This window comes from Pangasianodon hypophthalmus, chromosome 14 (genome assembly GCF_027358585.1).
Source record: "Pangasianodon hypophthalmus isolate fPanHyp1 chromosome 14, fPanHyp1.pri, whole genome shotgun sequence".
Lineage (NCBI taxonomy): Eukaryota > Metazoa > Chordata > Actinopteri > Siluriformes > Pangasiidae > Pangasianodon > Pangasianodon hypophthalmus.
In genome coordinates this window covers 25,009,374-25,031,029 of record NC_069723.1, presented here as the reverse complement: position 1 = coordinate 25,031,029, position 21,656 = coordinate 25,009,374, and the positions used below count along the sequence as shown (strand labels likewise).

The window sequence follows — 21,656 nt, the reverse complement described above, 5'->3', positions numbered from 1 at the left end:
ACCATAATAGACAGGTACAGTTACTTTCTGCATTAGGTAAAGATATTACAAAGTTAAAAAGTTGTGGCATATGATGCAATATTTGCAATAAACATGATGGTCATACAGCCATTTTTTTTTATGTCTGCGCACATGTATACCATGTTGAGTTATTTTATCTGCTTAGCACTTTGTAACTTTGGTTGGAGCTATGAGTAGCTTGTCCTCCATAGCTAGGGATAGCCTCCTCTTATCTCTTCTACTGCAGTTAGTGTATTTTTTATACACTACGAATGCCTTTTTTCATAGAATGCCACAGTGCTTCTGTTAGCTTCAACTGTAATGATGCTTGCCTTATTCTGAGCTCCTCACTCACCATACTGTTCCCCACAAACTTGTGCCGAGAGACTATTTTTACTTTCTGCTGAGCGTATCTTTCTTCATCTTCCCAACGGACTGATTTTTTTTTTATCAGCATGTTTTGTAGGAATATTCCACATCCCCTGCCATCTAGCTGACCTGTGGCATCAGAGTACTATTGTACTTAGACAGCTGGTTTCCCTGGTTAGCCACATTGAGAGAAACTCATCTGCCAGGGCTGTAAAATGGTACATTCAGTGGTGCCTGCTCCCAGAAATGGTAACCCATACCTGGGTAAGGTTTTGATAAAGAGCAGGTCGAACTCTTCTCTAAAGCCAGATCAACACATTGACTGTTGTGGTTCACCTTTGCAAAGCCAGATGGTCCTCCGGGACAGGATATACTGCCCCATGAACGGCCTTACCATTTACTATATACTTTTTCTCCTCTAATTCCAGAGGTGGGCAGAGACCTTGGTTAACACGAGTGCCTTTGCTTTTGGTTGGAGTACCATGGCAGCTTAGTCTCTGAGCAGAGCTACTGTCCCATATGGACAGAGTGATTTAGAACCCTGTGCTTAATGGTTTGGCCCCTTGTTGGGATTTGCCAGCTCAGGAACTTGCAGTCCAAAACACTCCTGAATGCAAGAGACTCTACAGGGATAAAAGCTGTTTCATGAATGTTGTGCACCTCATTGGTTAGAGCCAGTGCAACCAGCACAAATTAAACTTTTCTTCAGAGACTGCAAGAGAGCTGCAAGTCCCCATTTATCCTAACAGCATGTGAAAAAGTATGTGAAAGCCACCACAGTGCACCATAGCACCTACTAGATGGCATATTTCTGGGGCTCATAAACTAACTACAGCACTTCTTAAAGGGGCAGTGTGCCTCCATCCACCATGATTCCCTAAGCACTTGACTTGGGATCTACCCCTTGTGCTACAGTCCCTTAAGGTCCTTCATTACCTGCCTATGCAAGATACAGACTGAAAGCTGCTTTTTTTCTAGCGTTCACTTCAGGAAAAAGAGTGGGGATATGTTGTGGCAGTAAGCTTCCTTCGTGGCTAGACCACTCTGAGGTGATCTTCTGGTTGAATCCAGTACTGGCCCAATGGGTGGTGGACATCATAGCCTCTAGGTGGGCTAGACGCATAGTCTACTGTGATGTCCCACTTGACGAGGAGCATTTCCACCTACTGGATATTATTTAGAGGTGTTCCTCTCCAGGCAGTCTGTGCTGCTGTTACATGGGCATTACAGTACCTTCTCAAGGTTCTATTCAATTCAATTCAATTTTATTTGTATAGCGCGTTTAACAATGGACATTGTCACAAAGCAGCTTTACAGAAATAAATGGATTCACAAAAAATATATTGTAAATATGTGAATTTATCCCTAATGAGCAAGCCAGAGGTGACGGTGGCAAGGAAAAACTCCCTGAGATGATATGAGGAAGAAACCTTGAGAGGAACCAGGCTCAAAAGGGAACCCATCCTCATCTGGGTGCAACGGATAGTGCGGTTATAAATAAATCCCTTCTATTATTGTGTACTATATGGACAAATAGTGCAATTGTGCAACCAATAAATTCATCACAGTTTTTGCAAGAAGTCCGGTTGGTTAAAATCTATCCACCGTCCACTGATGGAGTCCTCAGTACAAAAGTGTTCGTGGCAACCGCAGCCCCAAAGCCACTACAGCAATCGCAGTCCCAAGCCATTACAGTACAGCTCCCCATACGAGATCCCCAAGCCATCTCCACAGCCCCCAGGTGGCACTATCCCCAGCAAACCAAATGGTTCTTCAGACCATTCATATGGGGCCCCAGCAACAGTGAGCGAACTCAACCGGAAGTAGGGCATCAGGATGGGTCAAGCAGCAAGGAGGAGCAGAAGGGGCATCAGGATCACTGGCATCTCAGAAGTAGCATGTGTAGCTCGACAGAGAGTGAGGGTTCCTTGCCCTTCCCAGTGGTGTGGGTGCAGCAGTCGTCTCTATTCTATGAACCCCAGATAAGCACCAGCATTCCTTGTCATTCGGATCTCTCACTGACTCAGTGAGAACGTTGTAGGGAAAGATGGCTGTATGACTGTGATGTTTACTCCAAAATATTGCATCACTATGCGACATTGTTAGAAGGTCTCAGCATGACTGCTCACAAGAAAGTATCCAGGTGATTTTCACCACCCCATTTCTCTGCACGTCCCGTTACTCTGGAAACTTTGTTTACCATGCCAGGACATCTCTTGAGAGGACTTTAGAGGACTCTAACTGCTATATTGTGGACTAATGAGCACTGTTAAGGTTTTATTTATTTTGTATTTAATTGAATGCAATTAAGCATAGTTCTATGGAGCAAACAGAATAATCAGAATACATTTAGTACTAAAAAGGAAGTTTCTGGAATAGTTTGAGGCAAAATAGAAAAGCTAAGTGGAAGTAATAACAGAAGAACAAAAAGCTAAGTGAGAAGTGGGTGAGAAGATGGCAATACAAACAAAAAATAAATAAATAAAGTTTTTCCCTTTTATCATTATTTCTGCTGGTTTTAAAAAAATCCATGGTGCACATTTTCATGTAGCATGGTGAAATGGTAGCAAGACCACAGTTCAAATCTGATTTGACAAATTTCAGAATTATGTCAAGATTGACCATTAATGTTTTCTAAGTAGCATTACTTGATAGCTACTATGTCTAGCTTTTAGCTATCTAGCTAATTAACATTAAATTTATATTAAAGATTTTACATATACCTAAAGACATGAAAAAATCTAAATTTTTCCACAACTCCACACATTTCATATTAGAGAGATATTACAGATTTATTTCAGGTTTTGTTTAGTGTATCAGATTTTCAGTGGGTCAGAAGTTTACATACACTTTATTATTTGGTGGCATTGCCTTTTAATTGCTTGAGGTCAATTCCTTGAGGTAGCCTTCCACAACCTTCTCACAACAGTCAGGTATGTGGGTTGTCTTATTCAGACACACTTTCCAGTTCAGTCCACAAATCTTCTGTGGGATTCAGGTCAGGGTTTGTGATGATCACTACAATATGTTCACTTTGTCTTTAAGTAATTTTGTTACAACTTTGGTGGTTTGCTTAGGATCATTGTAGTGCTGGAAGAACCAATTGCAACCAAGTTTTAGCTTTTAACTTTCTGGCTGATGTCTTGAGGCGTTGCTTCAGTATTTCTAGATTTACATTTATGGCTTTTGGCAGATGCCCTTATCCAGAGCGACTTACATTTATCTCATTTATACAACTGAGTAGTTGAGGGTTAAGGACCTTGCTCAAGGGCCCAGCAGTAGCAGCTTGGTAGTGCTGGAATTTGAACTCATTACCTTCCAATCAGTAGGCCAACATCTTAATCACTGAGCTATCGTTGCCGCCAGATAGTCATTCATCCTCATCATGCCATCTGTTTTCTGAAGTACATTGGTCCCGTTTCCAGCAGAACATTCCCACAACATGATGCTGCCACCCCCATGCTTCACAGTTGGGATGAAAAGCCTCACCCTTTTTCCCTTTATACATAGCGCTGATCATTAAGGCCAAACAGTTATATTTTTGTTTCATCAGACCTGAATACACTCCTCCAAAGGGCTGGCTTTTTTATGTGACAGCCTTTCAGGCCATGGCGATGTAGGACTCACTTAATGGTGGATGTACCTACTTGCCTCCAACTTCTTCAGATCCTTTGTTGTTGTCTTGGGGGTCATTTGAACCTTTCAGGCCAAAGTTCATTCATCCATCTAAGTTAATTTGTGCCTCCTTCCTGTATGATGCAGTGTCTATGTGCTCCCAAGTTTTTTTATATTTGCATGCAATTGTTTATACAGATATTCCTGGTGCCTTCAGTTGTTTGGTAATTGCTTCTAAGTAGAAACCAGATTTGTGGAAGTCCACAATTTTTTTTCCACAGTTTTCTTTACTGAGATCTTAGATGAGTTGGTTGGATGTTCCCATGTCATCAAGGGCAAAAAGGCACTGACTCTAAATATAGGCCCTTTTACAGCCACAGGTGCGCTCCTGTTAACTCCTAATTATGACTACTGGCCAATCAGAAGCTTTTAAAAGTCATTACATAAATTTCTGTAATCTACCAAACTGTTTAAAGAGACAGACAGCTTGGTGTTCTGATACAGTGAATTAAAGATGAAATAAATCTGTCTCTAACTGATTGTTTTGAAATTAGCTCTGAGGTGAACAAAGTAGATGTGCTAATTGACTTGCCTAAAGAACATCATGTATGGTAACATGAACTGTGTGGAGTTGTGTAGATTTGTCTGTGTAGTCTGTGTAGATTTTCTTACAAATTCCCTCACCATGCGCAAATACAATTTAAATAAATACAATTTAAATTACTCCACTGCATACTGGTGCAAAAACTTAACCAGCTCAGCGGGTACAGGTTTGATTGAGATGTTTAGATTTGACATAAAGAAATCAATACCTGTCCACTTGGTGTGTAAATCACAAACATACCTGTACACACAACAACAACAATAATAATAATATAGCACTGTCCATTTTGACTCAAAATCTCTAAGGTCTTTATGTAAAAGAATAAAAATTAGACAAGGAACGAATCAATCCACAAGACTCATGAGGATGGACAGGAGAGTCTTGTGACTGACAGTAATGAAGGCTGCTGAGAGGTCAAGGAGGTTGAGGACCAATCAGATGTTGAAACTTCTCAGTAGCAGCGAAAAGGATCTTTTGTATGGTATATGCTGTTTAAAAGCCATCCTGGTTATGATCTTGATGGTCTCTTTTGGTCAGAAAGAGAGACAACTTGTTGCATGCAGCATATTCTTAGCCAAAAGAAATAAGAACGGAGCCAGACAGAAGTCCAGTCTGTGGCAACCATAGGTTGAACAGGGTTATGATAGAAAGGATAACCATAATCTCAGGTGCCTCTAGTGGATATTTTCTCAATATATCAGAGTAAGACCTACACACAACTCAGACCTTGGGGAAACCTGAACCATTCTTGACTACACACTTGAGAGAATTAATTGGCAATTTACAAACATACACACTAAACAATGCTGAAGTCATCAGAGCCAAGCAGAGAGTACACTAAGACCCAGAAGTCCACCTTACCAAGCCAAGAATAGATACAAGAAGCCCAATGCATACTTTGAGCATGCTTTGAGACTCTTTGTTGAATAAGTATTATAATTTTTTGTGTGTGAAGGCAGAATTATACCATTTCATCTGGAACGACATTAAGCTTTAGTGGAGGCTTCATCAACATGGACCAACAGAAGGCTGTAACGAAAGAGGAACTTGAAGAAGACTATCTCTGTAAGACAAAAGGGCAGATTAGTGGGTGGACTAAATCACACCTTTTAGTCTTTTTAGTCTTAGTTTGTGACTGGACAGCTTTCACAATTCACACCTCTATTTTATGTTTTGTACTTCACATTTTTTACTTGATGGTATTTAAATTCAAATCAATTTTCAGGTGAAGAAACATCAAAATCTCAGACAGACATCACTCCTGTGGACAAACAGGATGAAGATCTCCTGAAAAAGTCTATAAAAGAAGAACACTGAAGAATTCGACTACCTCTGTAGGTTTGGTGTCTCAGTCACACCAGGCAGAATTGTGACAGGGTCTTTCCCAAAACGACTACTTCCCCCTCATTTTTGTGCTTTGCTTCACAGTTTTACTTGATGTGGTTTTATTTAAAATACCTGTAATTAAATTTTAGGTGGAGAAACATCAAGCTCTGTGAGACAGGTCATCATTGTGGATGAACACAATGAAATATTCCTGAAGAAGCCTATAAAAGAGGAAGAATCTGAAGATGATGACTATCTCTGTAAGACAACAGGGGTGATTTGCAGCCCCATCATTGGTTTCACACCGCACATAACCAAACATACCTAAAAGGAAAAAAAATACTTGCGGAGGTGGGAGTGGGAGGGCATGGGCTGAAAACATACTCGTGAAATCTTATTTGTTGATCAGAGATACATCGATTAAAAAAGTAATAGTAAATACGGAACTTAGGTTGAGATAAGCTGAATCGTATCATCATTCTGTAGTGCTTCAACCACTTCAACTGTCTTTTGGCTGAGGTTTTTTAAGATAGCCTTCCAAGGACAGGCATTTCAACCCGAGCTAAATTCACTGATAATGCTGGCCACCGTATAACTCCATTACACACTGTAGGCTCCTTGGTGTGATCTGGCCTGCAAAATGTTCTTACTGATTCTGAAATGGATTGTCCCACAAGTACAATACAGCTGTGCCAGTCACTGTGCGACTCCCATCCTGTAGTATATTACTTTCATCTGTAATTCCTCCCTAATTCCTGCCGAACTACCTTTTCATTGTGTTCAGGCAAGCATATGGCTGGGTGCACATGACCAAGCTAGGGGGAAACTAAGTTTGGTATTCCATAAAGGGTGTACACCTGGCATGAGAGAGATCCCCTGAAAATTCTTCAACTTCTGCTCTTTGGAACAGGGAGAAATGGTCTCTAAGTGGGGTCAGAGTCTGGTCCGAACTCATCCCTCCCAACAACTTTCCAATTTCTTGTCTTGAATCAGGCTTTGGTGCATCAAGGTGTGCATGCAGCATGAATCCGCTAAGGCCAAATATATACCCCCTTGAGTATTGAACTCTTCCATATTGGGGCAGTCTGGTTGGAAGTGCGTCCTCACTACAGAGCTGCCCAGACCCCATTCCTACTCCCTTGTACATTGGCTTTCTCTAGCTTTGGGTCAGGCCTCACGCAGCCCTCCTGCAGTTTACAGGGTGCAGTTTGTTGGCAAGTGGCACACCTGTGGCAGAAGTGAGCCTCTGTTTTCATTTTAATGATGGCATGTGAAATCACTCTGGTGGCTTTGCTATGATGCTCTTAGTGCTCATGTGTCAACCTCCTGTTCCTTATTATGCTCAGCCAGAAATACTTACAAAGTCTGTAATTAATGAGCATGATGAAGTGGCATCTTGCAAGTCCTGGATTTTCCATCAGTAAGCTGCCAAACTCTGTGGGATCTGACATTAGAGTACTGTGAATTAGCAGATTTGAAGTGACTACCACCACCACAGTGTAGTAGTAAAGCTGTGGGGACATGTACACCTGAAGAGTCCCAGTGATCTGGACTGCAGAAGCCAGTGCCAATGGATTAATTAACATTATGTACACTGAAGCATGCCAATTCTGGCCTGTCTCCAGCAGCTCATTGGAGTCCAGGGTTAGTTTGGATAGTGGTTTGTTGTTTGGGCTGGGGCTTGATATTCTCTCTGTGAGATGCGCTTGCACTGGTGGGGATTGTTGCCTCTTTCCGGGAGCTGAGAAGCAGTGAGAAGCAGCCACCGTTTGCTGGTTCTGGACTTTTATTAATTATTCATTTGATTGAAATAAGGGGCTCCTCTGTTAGATTTCACACTTGTTGTTAAAAGCAGTATTAAAGCAATGTACTCTGGACTGCCTGAGAAAATATTCCACTGGGTCCTCGCTACACCTTATTCCAAACATTCCTGCTGTTTGACCTTGTTGGTTTCCTTCAGATACCTGCATGATAACTGGTTGTGTCATAGTTGTGTTTTTGTTTCATTTCACTGTAATTTCTAAAATGTCCTTTAATTTCTTTTTCCAGAAATGATCTAGGGTTAGGGTTAGGGTTAGAGTTAGAGTTAGGGTTACATCGACAAATTTGCATCCACAAATGCATCAAAAGATGCCACTATAAACAACATGTGAGACTCCTGAAATGCAGAGAGTTTAAATATCAAATTCAGATGTCCACAAAAAGCTCTAGCAGTCAGCAAATGTCCTCTGGAGCTCCCTGCAGTCAGAGGCGTAGCTACAGGGCAGGCAAGGCAAGGCCCTTATTCAGAGAGGGCTCCCGAGGGCTGATCAGGGCTGATTAAATAATCAGAAATCATCTTAAAATAATGTGCAGCAACATCTCAGCAACCCACTTTGCGGGGCGCTCTCTTGTTTGAAGACTCCTTTATGCTCTTGCGCCACCCTTAACACTCAAGTCGTGCGAGCTTTAATTCCTGAATGTGTCTCTCGCTCCCACGATTCAATAGTTTACGTTAGTTAATATTAGTTAACATTAACTAATAATGAAAATACTACACCTCATATCCAGCATTTCTGGGATTGACTCGGATCGACCAGGATAAAGCGTCTATTGAAGATGGATATGAAAAATAAATGGGTAAATGCTAAAAACCTGAGTGAACAATATTCTGTAATTAAAACACTACATGATTATCCTGTGGGAGCAGGAATAATGTCAGCTGAATACATTAAATATTAAAAATTAAAAATCAAAAATCAAAGTTGAGTACAAAAGCTATAATCATACAAGCAAACTAACAGCGTAGCTTCTATAGCAATAGAAGTAAAAGTATTTTAAGTATTTTTAGCGCATTGAATAAGACAGACTGTTAGAGTAAGGGGCTTTAGGGTTATTTTACTTTATTTCTTTACTTTAATCTTCTTTACTTTTATTTTTGTTATTAAAACCTCCAGCGCAGTAGGTGGCAGTAATGAGTCGTAAAGTTGCCATGCCAACCAACACAAAGAAGAAGAGCTGCATTTTTTAGAGTGTATTAGCCAGCTGCTTTTCTCACAGCTAATGGTACTTATTTCTGCATGAAAATATTTTTGAAAGCATGTCACAAAAAATATAAGATGTGATCGAGTTAAATGTAGAAACTAGTTCATGTTTGACTTCTGCTTTAAAAATCCAGGTGAGTTAAACCGAACCGCGCTAGCTTTGCTACTCGGCTAACAATCGGTGGCTGAATCCTAAACGGAGTTCTACTTCCTGTCGAAGTGCACTACATAGGGTATGACGTAACGGCATCTACGCCATATTAAGTGCACTTGATAGCCAATGGGAAGCTATTTGGGATTCAGCCTTGATGAAACGTCTTGTTTAGATATAAATGAATGCTGAATATATAATTTTAGTTGCATTTAGGTTTTTTTCTACAATTTGAGTAGATTTTTAGCAAGTGCTAATGATTAGGTAGCTGAGTTGTTTAGTTAGCTGACATTGCTGAGCGTTATTAATATTATTATTAACGAATATTTTTATACATTAAAAACAAACTCGACACTCAATCATGTAAACAAAACTAGAGAAGTTCATTATTCAGTCATTTGGAAAATAGCTTTCTAACTCCATCACCATGACGAACTAAAAGTTGATGATTGAATTAATTAAAAAAAAAAAATCCTTAGTAAATCAAAATAAAAACAAACAAACATGCGTTTCAGCATAAACACCTCCTCAGGTGGTGTAAGTGAAATTGTAAAGTTTAGGTTTGAGACAAAGAAATCAAAATATGCCCAAGATGACTTCTTGTGTCAATGTCAGACATAAATGGAATTAAAATATTAATAATAGGTAAAGAATCTGATATAAATTTGAGGAACTAAATCCAAAATTGGACTGGGGGTTTTCTGAGGTAGTTAACATCCCGAAATACAGGATCTCAAATCATATTTCTGTCTGTCTAGAAAGTATTTTCAGACTGATGGTTACAGAAATAACAAGATATTATGTCTTTAAAACGACGTTATCTTGTCATGACGACGTATTATGACGTAAAAACAACATATTTTCCCCATAAAATTGAGATATTATATCATTAAAATGATATATTTTCTCATAATAATGAGATACTGTTATGGGAAGCTACATAACGGTCTGGTTCATCTACAAGGATTAATGCCACTTCCAATAGGTCTGTTTGATTCGTAATACGCAGTGTCTGCATATTAATAATAATAATAATCCTGTCAACATGGCTTAATGCTAATAAAATTAAAATTAAAATTTTGGTTAAACGTGCCATGAAAAGCTGATTTCATTTACCGTTCCACAACAGCATCTGTTCCAGTCCATATATATGGTTGATTAATGTAGATGAATGAAACAAAAACTAAGAAATACATTGTCACGTACAAAATATGTCGTTTTTACGATATAATATATTGTTATTACGGGGAGAAATGTCGTTTTAGTGGTGTAATATCTCATTATTACGGCAAAAATAAAATGTTTTTACGACATATCATGTCATTATTATGGGAAAATATATCGTTGTATATCGTAGGAACAGGAAACCTTTTTATAGGAATGATTTAAGAGTTCAGACTTTTATCGGTAGTGATCTGTTGTTGATGTATGTACGAGGGGCGACCCAGAAATTCCCGGAATTTGAAATGTGGCGTTCGGTCTCCTGAGTAGCGTCATACCTTGTGGATGCGTGTGGTGTTTGTGCACATGAATTTGACGATTTTTGTTCTCCATGGCAGACGTTAAAGAGCAAAGAATTTGTGTGAAATTTTGTCTTTCGCTCAATAAAACTGCAGCCGAAGCAGTGACTATGCTACAGCAAGCTTTTCAAGAACAGACTATGGAGGAAAAAAAAAAAAGTCTACAAGAGGTACAGGTGTTTTAATACGTGCAACATTTGAAGATTGAAGATTCACGGCGTCCTGGCCATCCTTGAACACAGGAAAAAGTTGAGAAAATTCGAGAAGCGGTCTTAATGGATCGTCGTCGTGGCGTTGATGAGTTAGACAAGATCACTGGCATTTCCTGGAGTTCAGAACGACGGATTTTAACGCAAGATCTTGGCATGTGCCGAATCTCTGCGAAAATTCGTTCCCCGCCTTCTGACAAACGATCAAAAAGACAATTCGTGTGTGAGGACTTGAAAGAACATCGGAGAGATTCCTGTCAAAGGTCATAATGGATGACGAGACTTGGATCTACGGGTATGACCCTGAAACCGAGCAACGGTTCAGTCAGTGGAAGACGCCAATGTCTCCAAATCCAAAAAAAAAAAATCGCACATCAAGACAATAACAATGAATGCTGGGAAAAGTGTATCGCATCACAAGGAGAGAACTTTGAAGGGAATTAAAGGAGAAATGCTGTAAGATTTACAACACTAGTGTTTTTTTCTAACAATTCTGGGAATTTTTGAGTTCTCCCTCGTATGTATATGGTCTTTAGGACTTCATTAGGAGTCCCTAATGAACCATCCCAAAGTTGATTTGTTTCTTATAACGGCATGTCCTCAAGTGTTTTATGTGAAACTAGTTTATGTCTCTGAAATTAGTTAGTTCCTTTTCTCACTTGTGTTAATGCAGCTATAAACAGTCATTCCCTGTCACAGCAACCTCACGTCATTCTCTGTCTCTCTCTCTTGATGTTGATAAGTCGAAGAAAATCACAGCCGGTCATGTTAGTGAGAAACCACAAAAAAGCGTAAACAACTCTGTCCCGAAGAAGGAGTCCATAAACTTGACTATTACAAAGCACTGACACTGGAGACTCCTTCCATAAACGTTACAGAAAACTTCGCCATATCAACGATTATGCAGGTTTTTATGTCCAGCGTCTGCCGTACGCGTCCCTGCGAGCGAGCTGTTACTATAGAAACGATAACGTATTAGAACGAGTTCATTAATATAAACCTGCACTACTGTCAGAGCTGCTGTTACAGAAAATTAATCAACACCTTCTGACCAATCAGAGTCCAGAATTCAGCAGCGCTGTGGTGTAAATAGTAATTAATTAGCGTTCTGTACATCTCATGTCATTAAACACACTGTGCAGATCGATTAGTAAAACATCCAGGAAAACTTCTTATAAGCATCTGTAACTTTAAGGCTGAATATCTTAACATTTTCAGAAGGTCTTTAATAAAATAATATGTATGTAGAAATGTTTACTATGTTTGTGAGTGCAAGTATGTAACATCTTGCTGGGTTTGCGATGATCTAGATAGAGTTTCAAAGAAGCATAATGACGTTTTGTTGCAGTAGATTGGCAAAGACAAAGACAGTCTGATTTTGGAAAGAGGAAAAGAAACAATGGGAGTGAACTGTTTGGGAGCTGAAAGAGTCCGATCTAATTGCTGAACTTTTTGGAAAGAACTGAAATTCCTGTCACTATCATGTTTTTTTTACTGATAGTTGACTGGAATAGTGGTTCTCCCTCTTTCTTTTTAAATTACAGTGCTGTGCAAGACTGTTATACAACCTAATTTTTTTTAATACTAATTTTGTCTTAGCTTGTTTTTATGACTTCTGCATTATTGAGTCAGTTAAAAAAATGTCATGCCTGCAATTTCCTAAATCCATCGTCCTTTTAAAACGAGGGAATGAATTTGGAAAACGTGCTCACGTTAACGTCGATTAATAAGTCATGGGAACGAATTATTAATTCGTGGCCAGGATATATTGTCTTTGTTTACCTGCATGTCATGTGCGAGGCTCTGTAGTAAACAGCACTAAACTAAAATACAATATCTGCTGTGACAACCATTTGCTTCAGAATTCTCAGGTATATTGAGTATATTTAAAAAAAAAAAAACATTTAAGATATCCAAACATCACTTTTCCAACAAAAAAAAATTATATGTTACCGACAAATGTTTGTATGTTACTAAAGAAGGTAACGTATTACGTAATAGATCACTTTTTAGACTAAAAAATTAATGCTGGCTCTTAAGGATTACCTGGAGGGCAAAAAAAAAAAAAAAAAAAAAAAAAACAGAAGCAGCCTCCAGAAGAAGTGACAGATTCTCCAAGATTAACTTAAGAAAACTTAATAGCAAATATTTTAATAAAACTGCACAAAGTGTACCTGAGAATATTGAAGCAAACGGTTGTCACGCCAGATATTTCATTTTAGTTTAGTGTTGTTTGCTACGGAGCCCCGCACATGACATGCAGGTTAAAATATATATATATATATATATATCGTGAACACGAATTAAGAATTCGTTCCCATGACTTATTAATAGACGTTAACGTGAGCACGTTTTACTAATTTATTCCCTTGTTTTAAAAGGACGATGGATTTAGGAAATTGCGGGCACGAATTGGTAAACATGGCCACGATTTACCTAAAACAAGGGAACGAAATTATAAAACATGCTCACGTATTAATAAGTCATGGGAACGAATTCTTAATTCATGGCCATGATATAATTTTTTTTCCCACATGTCATGTGCGGGGCTCCGTAGTTTACCTCTGTTTATAGAAGCTTTTTATGTAGAAAATTTTATGTTAAATTTTATCATTTTTAAAGGCGTCTTTGCTTTGCAGCATTTCTTTACACGTGCCTAAGACTTTTGCACAATACTGTGTATTCTCACGATTTGCATGAAGTGTCTTAGTTCACTCTTTTTGTCAATATCACCGATATCAACACTTTTAGACCTCTCATAATGGAATCAGAAGATGTCAAACGTAGCTGTTTCCGAAAAATGGCACACAATCCGGCTCCTGCTGGCTCACAGGTAAACAAAAAAATATTTATCCCCTTTTGAACTAAATATTTGAACAGATTGATCAGTGTTTACGGAGGAACAGATTTAACTGGTTCAGTTACATGTTTCATTTCTATTTGTTAACTTAAATAATGGAAAGAGACTATTTTAATTCTAAGACATTTATAAACATTTCATGTACTAATAATGAATAAAGAACACATTAAGCCATTAATTGAACCACTAAACACAGTATAGTACATCACATTAAACAATACTAGGCCTCTTTGCTAGCTTGCAGTTTATCCTGGTAATCATTAACAGGTGATAATGTTTAGACTTTTCAGAAGTTTCAGACCAATAAACCACATTTTACTGACTTGAATATTTACAGCATATACTGACTGACATACAGGAATGCTTTTTAGACTCCATCAAATATACACTCACCATCCAGTTTAATAGGAACACCTGTACACCTGCATGTTAATGCAGATATCTAATCAGCCAAGCATGTGGCAGCAGCACAATGCATAAAATCATCCACCTCAAGGTTGGATGTGTTGTGTGTTCTGAGATGCTTTTCTGCTCACCACGGTTGTACAGAGTGATTATTTGAGTTACTATAGACTGCCTGTCAGCTCAAAGCTGTCTGGTTATTCTCCTCTGATTTCTTTAAACAACAAGGTGTTTCAGCCTGCAAATCCTCTGCACACAGGATGTTTTTTGTTTTTCGCACCATTCTGAGTAAACTCTGGAGACTGTTGGGGGCGAAAATCCCAGGAGATCAGCAGTTTCTGAAATACTCAAACCAGCCCATCTGGCACCAACATCCACGCCACGGTTAAATTCACAGAGATCACACTTTTTCTTCATTCTGATGTTTGATGTGAACATTAACTGAAGCTCTTGACCTTCATCTGCATGATTTTATGCATTGTGCTGCTGCCAATAAATGAGCAGGTGTAGAGGTTTTTCTATTATATTGGACAGTCAGGGTATATACGCTTATTTTAGATAATTCAGGGTCTAAAATACTATCAGGCTAAATCCCTGTTAGAATGCAGTTTAGTATAATGAGTTGGCAAAGCAGCAAAAACGGGGATTTCTTTTATAATTGGGCTCATTTAAGTGCTCAGTGAAGAGGTAGGTCTTCAGTTTTTGTTTGAAGTCAGCCAGTGACCTGGCTGTTCAAACAGGCAGAGGAACATTCTACCACCTGGCACAGTTGGCAAGTTGAAGTAGTCCAATCTTGAGCTGACAGGCGACTGAACAAGCACCTGAGTGACCTCCGTGGATAGAAATAGCCAGATCCTCCTGATCTTGTAAAGGAGAACCCTGCATTGCTTTGTCAGGTTAGCAGTATGAGGCAAGAAGGATAGTTGGATATCCAGAACTGCTTCAAGGTTGCGTGCGGTGTCCAGGGAGATCACAAGACCTTGACATGGTGATGGATCTCCAGGGATATACACAGTCTTACTGAGGATGACCTCATATAGAGGGAGAATACATTGATGGAGGGTCAACATTGAGTTTTATGGGACACCATTTGAAAGACTGCATGGAGCAGATATCGATCCCCTCCATGTCACCCGATATATATTACAAGTAAGAAGCAAATCACCAGACTTGATCATAAGACTCATGAGCATGGACAGGAGAGTATTGTGATTGACAGTTCCAATGGCTGCTCAGAGGTCAAGGAGGATGAGGACCAATGATTTCGTTTCGACTGATCTAGTAGTATGAAACTCACAGTAACAGTGAAAAGGGCCTTTGATATGGAGTGTGCTGGTTAGCATCTTAATGGTCAAAACTAATTGTATACAGCATGTTCTTAGCAAAAAAGAGGAAGAGTGGAGCCAGACAGAAGTCCAGTTAGGAGCGAGGATAGTTTGAGAGAATCTCAGAGTAAGCCCTGCTCACAACTCACACCTTGGAGGGCCTGAAACCCCTTTTGACTACACACCTGAGAAAACTAATTAGCAATTTACCAACAGATGCACTGAAACAATACTAAAGTCATCAGAGCCCACAACAGAGACAGTACACTAAAAACCAGAAATCTAAATTACCATGCTGAGAATAGATACAAAATAAAAGAAAACGCAAGTGCATACTTTGATTGTGGTTTGAGACTCTGTGGTGAGTAAGTGTTATTGTTTTTTGGTCCTTAGCTATGTGAAGACATGCAGACTTGTACAACTTCTGCTGGAGAGACATTAAACTCTGGGGGATGTGACACCATCATGGACCAAGAGAAGGTTGTAAAGAAGGAGGAACCTGAAGATGAAGGCTACTTCTGTAAGACTGCAGGGTGCATTAGAGTGGGGCTCAGTGGTTACTGGGCTTATTTTCTGACTGGACCATGTTCAGAAATGCCATTTCTCTATTTTTATGTTTACTTGACAATATTTAATTGAAACAAAATTTCAGACGGAGATGGAGAAAGATCTGAGGCAAATGTCACCCCTGTTGACCAATCAGACGAAGAATTCACGAAGGCTGTAAAAGAAGAAGAAGAACCTGAAGAAGACGACTACCTCTGTAAGTTTGGGGCATCAATCACACTGGTATGAGTAGTCTCATTTTTGTGTTTTGTGCTTCACAATTTTACTTGAAGTGACTGGATTTAAATTCCAATTATAAAATTTTAGGTGGAGGAACACCGTCTGTGAGACGGGTCATCATTGTGGACGAAGACAATGAAGTATTTCAGAAGAAGCCTATAAAAGAGGAAGAACCTGAAGATGATGACTATCTCTGTAAGACAACAGGGATGCATTAGTACCCCATAAGACTTTAAGGGTGCTTTCTCACATATTAGTCCTTGGTCACAGAGTCGTTCCCAATCACCCAGTTTGTAGGCTACAGCGTGATCACGTTTAACTAATCATCATGCATCAATTATGTGATGTCATAACAACGTGGATGACTCTACCATCATAAATGTGGCAATCTCAGTTTGTTCTGCACTTTACTGTACTGTATAGGCCAGGAGTATCCAGTTTTATCCAGAAGGGGCCGGTGTGGGTGCAGGTTTTCATTCCATCCAAGCAGAAGCCATGGCTGATAGACTATTGAAAGCTGAGATCAATCAATTGATCTCAGCTTTCAATGGTCTATCAGAAGTGGCTCTTGCTTGGTGGCTCCAGAAGTGTGGCTCCTGCTTGACTGGAATGAAAACCCTGCACCCACACCGGCCCTTTGCATATAAGATTGGTCACCCCTGGTATAGGTCGTATGTTGTCCTATCACGGGAAGCTTAGAGAGTTGCGATGATGTGTGATTGCCTCTTGTCATTACAGTTTAGAAGCCTAGAAATAAAGAAATATCTCAAAAAAGTTTTGCATTTTAAAATTTGAGTGAAATTGGCTTAGTTTCTTACTTTTGTATCATCTCCTTCCAGACTGTGAGAATTGCAGATCCTTCTTCATCAGTGAGTGTGAGGTTCACGGCCCAGCTGTCTTTATCCATGATACTCTTGTTCCCATGGGGGTCAATGACCGAGCCAAACAAACCCTACCACTTGGTCTAGAGATTCTGAAGTCTAGTATTTCTGACTCGGGCCTGGGAGTGTTTAATAAAGGAGAGACTATTCCAGTTGGCATGCACTTTGGACCCTACCAGGGAGATCTGGTGGACCGAGAGGAAGCCATGAACAGTGTCTACTCTTGGGTGGTGAGTTTTTTTGCAATATAGTTCTTTCCACCAAAACCGCTGCAGATCCTACAAATATCATTCACATATCACCTATTTGTAAAGGCAGTAAAATGTAGAGACATTTAACAAGCATTATGCATTTCAGCTGTCTTCTTTGTTTTATATAAATAAATAATATGTGCTAACATTTTTTCAGATATACAAGAGCATGCAGTGTGAGGAATACATAGATGCCAAGAGAGAGACACATGCTAACTGGATGAGGTGAAGAATTCACTGTTGATTTCTGTCAGCTGTTGGGTCTTGCGTCTAGTTATCGATTTTATTTGGTAGAAAACTCTTGTTTCCCCCTGCCACTGAAAGATTTATCCCATTCTATGTCCTTGTCATTTGTGTATTACCTTTTAGGTATGTGAATTGTGCTCGTAACAGTGAGGAGAAGAATCTCATGGCATTCCAGTATCAAGGAGGGATTCTCTACCGTTGTTGTCAACCCATCAAACCAGGGCAGGAGCTCTTGGTGTGGTACGAAGAGGAGTACGCCAAACATCTCGGTGTTACATTCGACTACCTATGGAGCAAAAAGTCAACAAATGGTAATGGTGAGGTTGGCTTATATTAATGACCTTATTACTTGCACGCATATGCTTCTGGTGGTCATTACTATCAACAATCCTAGTGGAAGTCCATGCAGGAAAGGACTGGCTTGAGCACAAGCATAGTATGGCTGTTCCAGTCACTGTGTGACTTCTCAATTACTTCTGTTTCTAATTCTTACCTAATTTCTCCTGAACCACTTTTCCATTGTGCTCAAGCAAGTTGTACTGCTGCTCACAATCATGCCAGGGGAAGTTTCAGTGTGGTGTTTCATGGGGGGAAAAAATGTGCCTGAAAATTATGCTTGCAACTTCTGTCTTTGTGATGGGGAGAAATAGTCTCCAAGTCAGATCAGAATGGGATTTGAGGTTTTTGAACACTACAGTGCCAACTCATCTCTCCCAACACTTTCCCAATACCTCGTCATGAATCAGGCTTTGGTGCTTCATGGACCACGCACAGCCTCAATCCACCAAGACCCCCTTGAGTGTTGATTACCTCTATATTGAGGCAGTTTGTGGCTCCCTAAAGACCTGCCCAGGCCCTATTTCAACTCTCTTGGGGACTGACTTTCTCTGACTGCTTTGGGTCAGGCCTCAGTCAGTGCCTGCAGAAGTCGGGAAGCCTCTGAACAAAAGGTAATGGCCTGTTGTGCTTCTCTAACACCAGTGAGCAGAATCACTGGTGGAGCCCCTTTGGGTGTAGACCATCTTGCCTGATTACAGTCTTTCTCACGATCAGATATTTAGCCTGTAATTCTCAGAGTGGATAACATCATACAGGTAAGCAGTATAACAATACGGCCTTTCGCACTGCTTTAGTTCCAGAACTAAATTTATGGTACTAAAGTACTGGACAATTTTGCGTGAACTATTTCCCAGTACCGTTTAAAGGTTACATTCGCACCGACAGTGGGCACTAGGAAGTGATGTAAGCCGGTCAACAGTGACGTCATTTGTGCGCGGCGTTCAACAACGGAAACAAAGAAGAACAGCGTAAACAACCGGAGGATGGAGGACGCTGTGATCGGAGCTGTGTTTTTGTTGTGTCTCGCGTCCATCTATCGCTGTTCTCCATACTTGCGAAATAAGTCGACACTACAGTATGTTTACATGGCGTTTTAAATCATGGCGGGTGAGGGCGTTTTCGTACGTGTTTGGCCAATCAGCGTCTACTTACGTCACGGATAGTACCAGTTGTGCTGGTTAGACTCTGCTCCAGAGTAGGAGCTCATTTGGTTCTCAAAAAAGGCAGTCCGGTTCTAAAATCGCACCCAGTTCCGGAGGTGCGAAAACGCTAAAAATTGGGTAGTTCCACAATTAGTTCAGGTACTATGAAATGGTTCCTGCGGTGCGAAAGGCCCTAATGGTGGGACCTGAGAAGGATGATGTCCCATGGAGACCAAACTTTGTTCAACCTTTTGGCACCTAAGAACCCCAACAGGGTGTGATGTCTTAATCCTGTCCTATGGGGCCCGGCGCACTGGTCATTACTCCCTAGTGAATGTGATATACCACCACCTTGCCAGGTGTACCTCTGGTGGTATATCTTTGTGGGGATTCGGCAGCAGTTTACAAACCGCACTTGGCACATCTCTCTTCAAAGTTCCTGGCAGATCTGCCCCTGCATTATATACAACTCTTGCAGCTGAGTCAAGAATTGTTTTCAATCGCCCCAAGTTCTCCCACACAACCCCATTGCCACATTCCCTCCACTGGCTTTCTATAGATCACTGCATCAGATTTTAAAACTCTCTAGCCCAGCTCAACTCAACCCACCATCTCTCAAGTAAGACATGCATCAAGACCCTTCTCTGTTCATTAACATTTCTATTTATTAAAAAAATACATCTTGTGTGCTTTCTTTCATGTTGTACCAACCTCCTGTTGTACCATCAGGGTTTTTAACAAGATGGATTTTTTTTTAATAGAAACTATAATTCACTTTTGTATTTTGCTGTGGATAAGGGCATCTGCTAAATGCTGTAAACGCAAATAATGATAGTTTATGGGTGCTAGTATAGGTGTGTGCAACTGGGCATCCTATAGTGGCATCTGCCTGTGCTGGATCCCATCAGTTGAAGGCCAAAGTCCAGGAGATTCTGACACAAAAGTATGAGGAATTGGCAGAATTGAAGTATTGAAGCAGCATAGTGGAGTCCAGGGTTGGTGGGCACTTGTTTGTCATTTGAAAAGGCATCCTGTGTACCGTTGCAATGGTAATGTTTCCAAATCGTCTCTCCGGGAGCAGTTGCTCCTTTGCATTGGCAGGTGAGCAGTGGTCTCCTTTCGCTGGCCCTGGATTTGGAGCGTTTGCTTTTCAGTGAGGTTGACAGTTTTTTCAGGCGTTCATGATTACTGGTTCTCACAGTTATATTTTTGTTCAATTTCACTCCAAGTTCTAAAACCTCTTTTAATTTCCTTCTCCAGAATTGAAGAGCTTTCCATTGCAAGTCTTCTCCTGTTCATTGTGTTCGTTGTCCTACACGTCTCAAATTTACCTCCACAAACACATCAAAAGATGCCATTATGAAGAATATGTGAGACTCCTGAAATGCGGAGTGATTAAACTTAATAATCAAATGTCTACAAACAGCTCCAGCAGTCAGCAAATGTCCTCTGGTACTCTCTACAGTAAAACCGGACAAATGCAGAAGGAAATCTATCACTGCTCAGACTGTGGGAAGAGTTTTTCTCATTCGAGTTATCTCCTACAACACCAGCACATTCATACGAGAGAGAGACCGTATCACTGCTCGGAGTGTGGGAAAAGTTTTACAAGACCCGTTAATCTCCAAATACATCAGCGCATTCACACAGGAGAGAAACTGTATCACTGCTCACAGTGCGGAAAGGATTTTACTCGACAAAATCATTTCCAGTTACACCAGCACATGCACACAGGGGAGAAGCCATATCAGTGCACTGAGTGTGGGAAGAGTTTTACTCGACCAGGTAATCTCCAGCTACACAAGCGCATTCACACGGGGGAGAAGCCATATCACTGCATACAGTGTGGAAGGAGTTTCACACAACAGACAAGTTTCCAACTTCACCAGCGCATTCACACAGGAGAGAAGCCATTCTACTGCTCACAGTGTGAGAAGAGTTTTACTCGGCTGAGTACTCTCCAAAGACACCAGCTCGTTCACACCGGAGAGAAACCATATCAGTGCTCAGAGTGTGGGAAGAGTTTTACACAACAAGTTAATCTCCAACTTCACCAGCGTCTTCACACGGGAGAAAAACCGTGTCACTGTACACAGTGTGGGAAGAGTTTTACTCGGCTGAGTACTCTCCAAAGACACCAGCGTGTTCACACAGGTGAGAAGCTGTATCACTGCTCGGAGTGTGGAAAGTGTTTTACACAACAGGTTAATCTCCGATTACACCAACGGGTTCACACAGGAGAGAAGCCGTTTCACTGCTCACAGTGTCAGAAGAGTTTTACTCACCTGAGTACTCTTCAAAGACACCAGCGCATTCACACAGGAGAGAAGCCGTATCAGTGCTCACAGTGCGGGAAGAGTTTTACTCACTTGAGCACTCTCCAGAGACACCAGCTCATCCACACAGGAGAGAAACCTTATCAATGCATACAATGTGGAAAAAGTTTTACTCAGCTGAGTACTCTCCAAAAACACCAGCACATTCACACAAAAGAAAAACCATATTACAGCTCATAGCATGGGAGGACTTTTACACAAAATCTTAAGGTTTAAACATTTGTATTCATTGATGTATGTATTTGTTTTTTCAAATCTACCATTTTATTTA

The 21,656-nt window shown here is 40.4% G+C and overlaps 1 protein-coding gene across 1 annotated transcript in view; it reads left to right on the top strand.

Annotated features, from left to right (window-relative positions):
- The first annotated feature begins 3,020 nt into the window (after positions 1-3,020).
- LOC117595652 (zinc finger protein 420) overlaps positions 3,021-21,656 on the top strand; it is a 33,755-nt gene continuing 15,119 nt past the window's right edge. Inside the window, exons 1-9 of the mRNA XM_053239538.1 lie at positions 3,021-9,071; positions 13,569-13,650; positions 15,798-15,924; positions 16,057-16,167; positions 16,278-16,385; positions 17,030-17,301; positions 17,480-17,547; positions 17,692-17,885; positions 20,310-21,557. Coding sequence (XP_053095513.1) covers positions 13,579-13,650; positions 15,798-15,924; positions 16,057-16,167; positions 16,278-16,385; positions 17,030-17,301; positions 17,480-17,547; positions 17,692-17,885; positions 20,310-21,557 — 2,200 coding nt within the window. The 5' untranslated portion in view covers positions 3,021-9,071; positions 13,569-13,578. The remainder of the gene's footprint in view (positions 9,072-13,568; positions 13,651-15,797; positions 15,925-16,056; positions 16,168-16,277; positions 16,386-17,029; positions 17,302-17,479; positions 17,548-17,691; positions 17,886-20,309; positions 21,558-21,656) is intronic.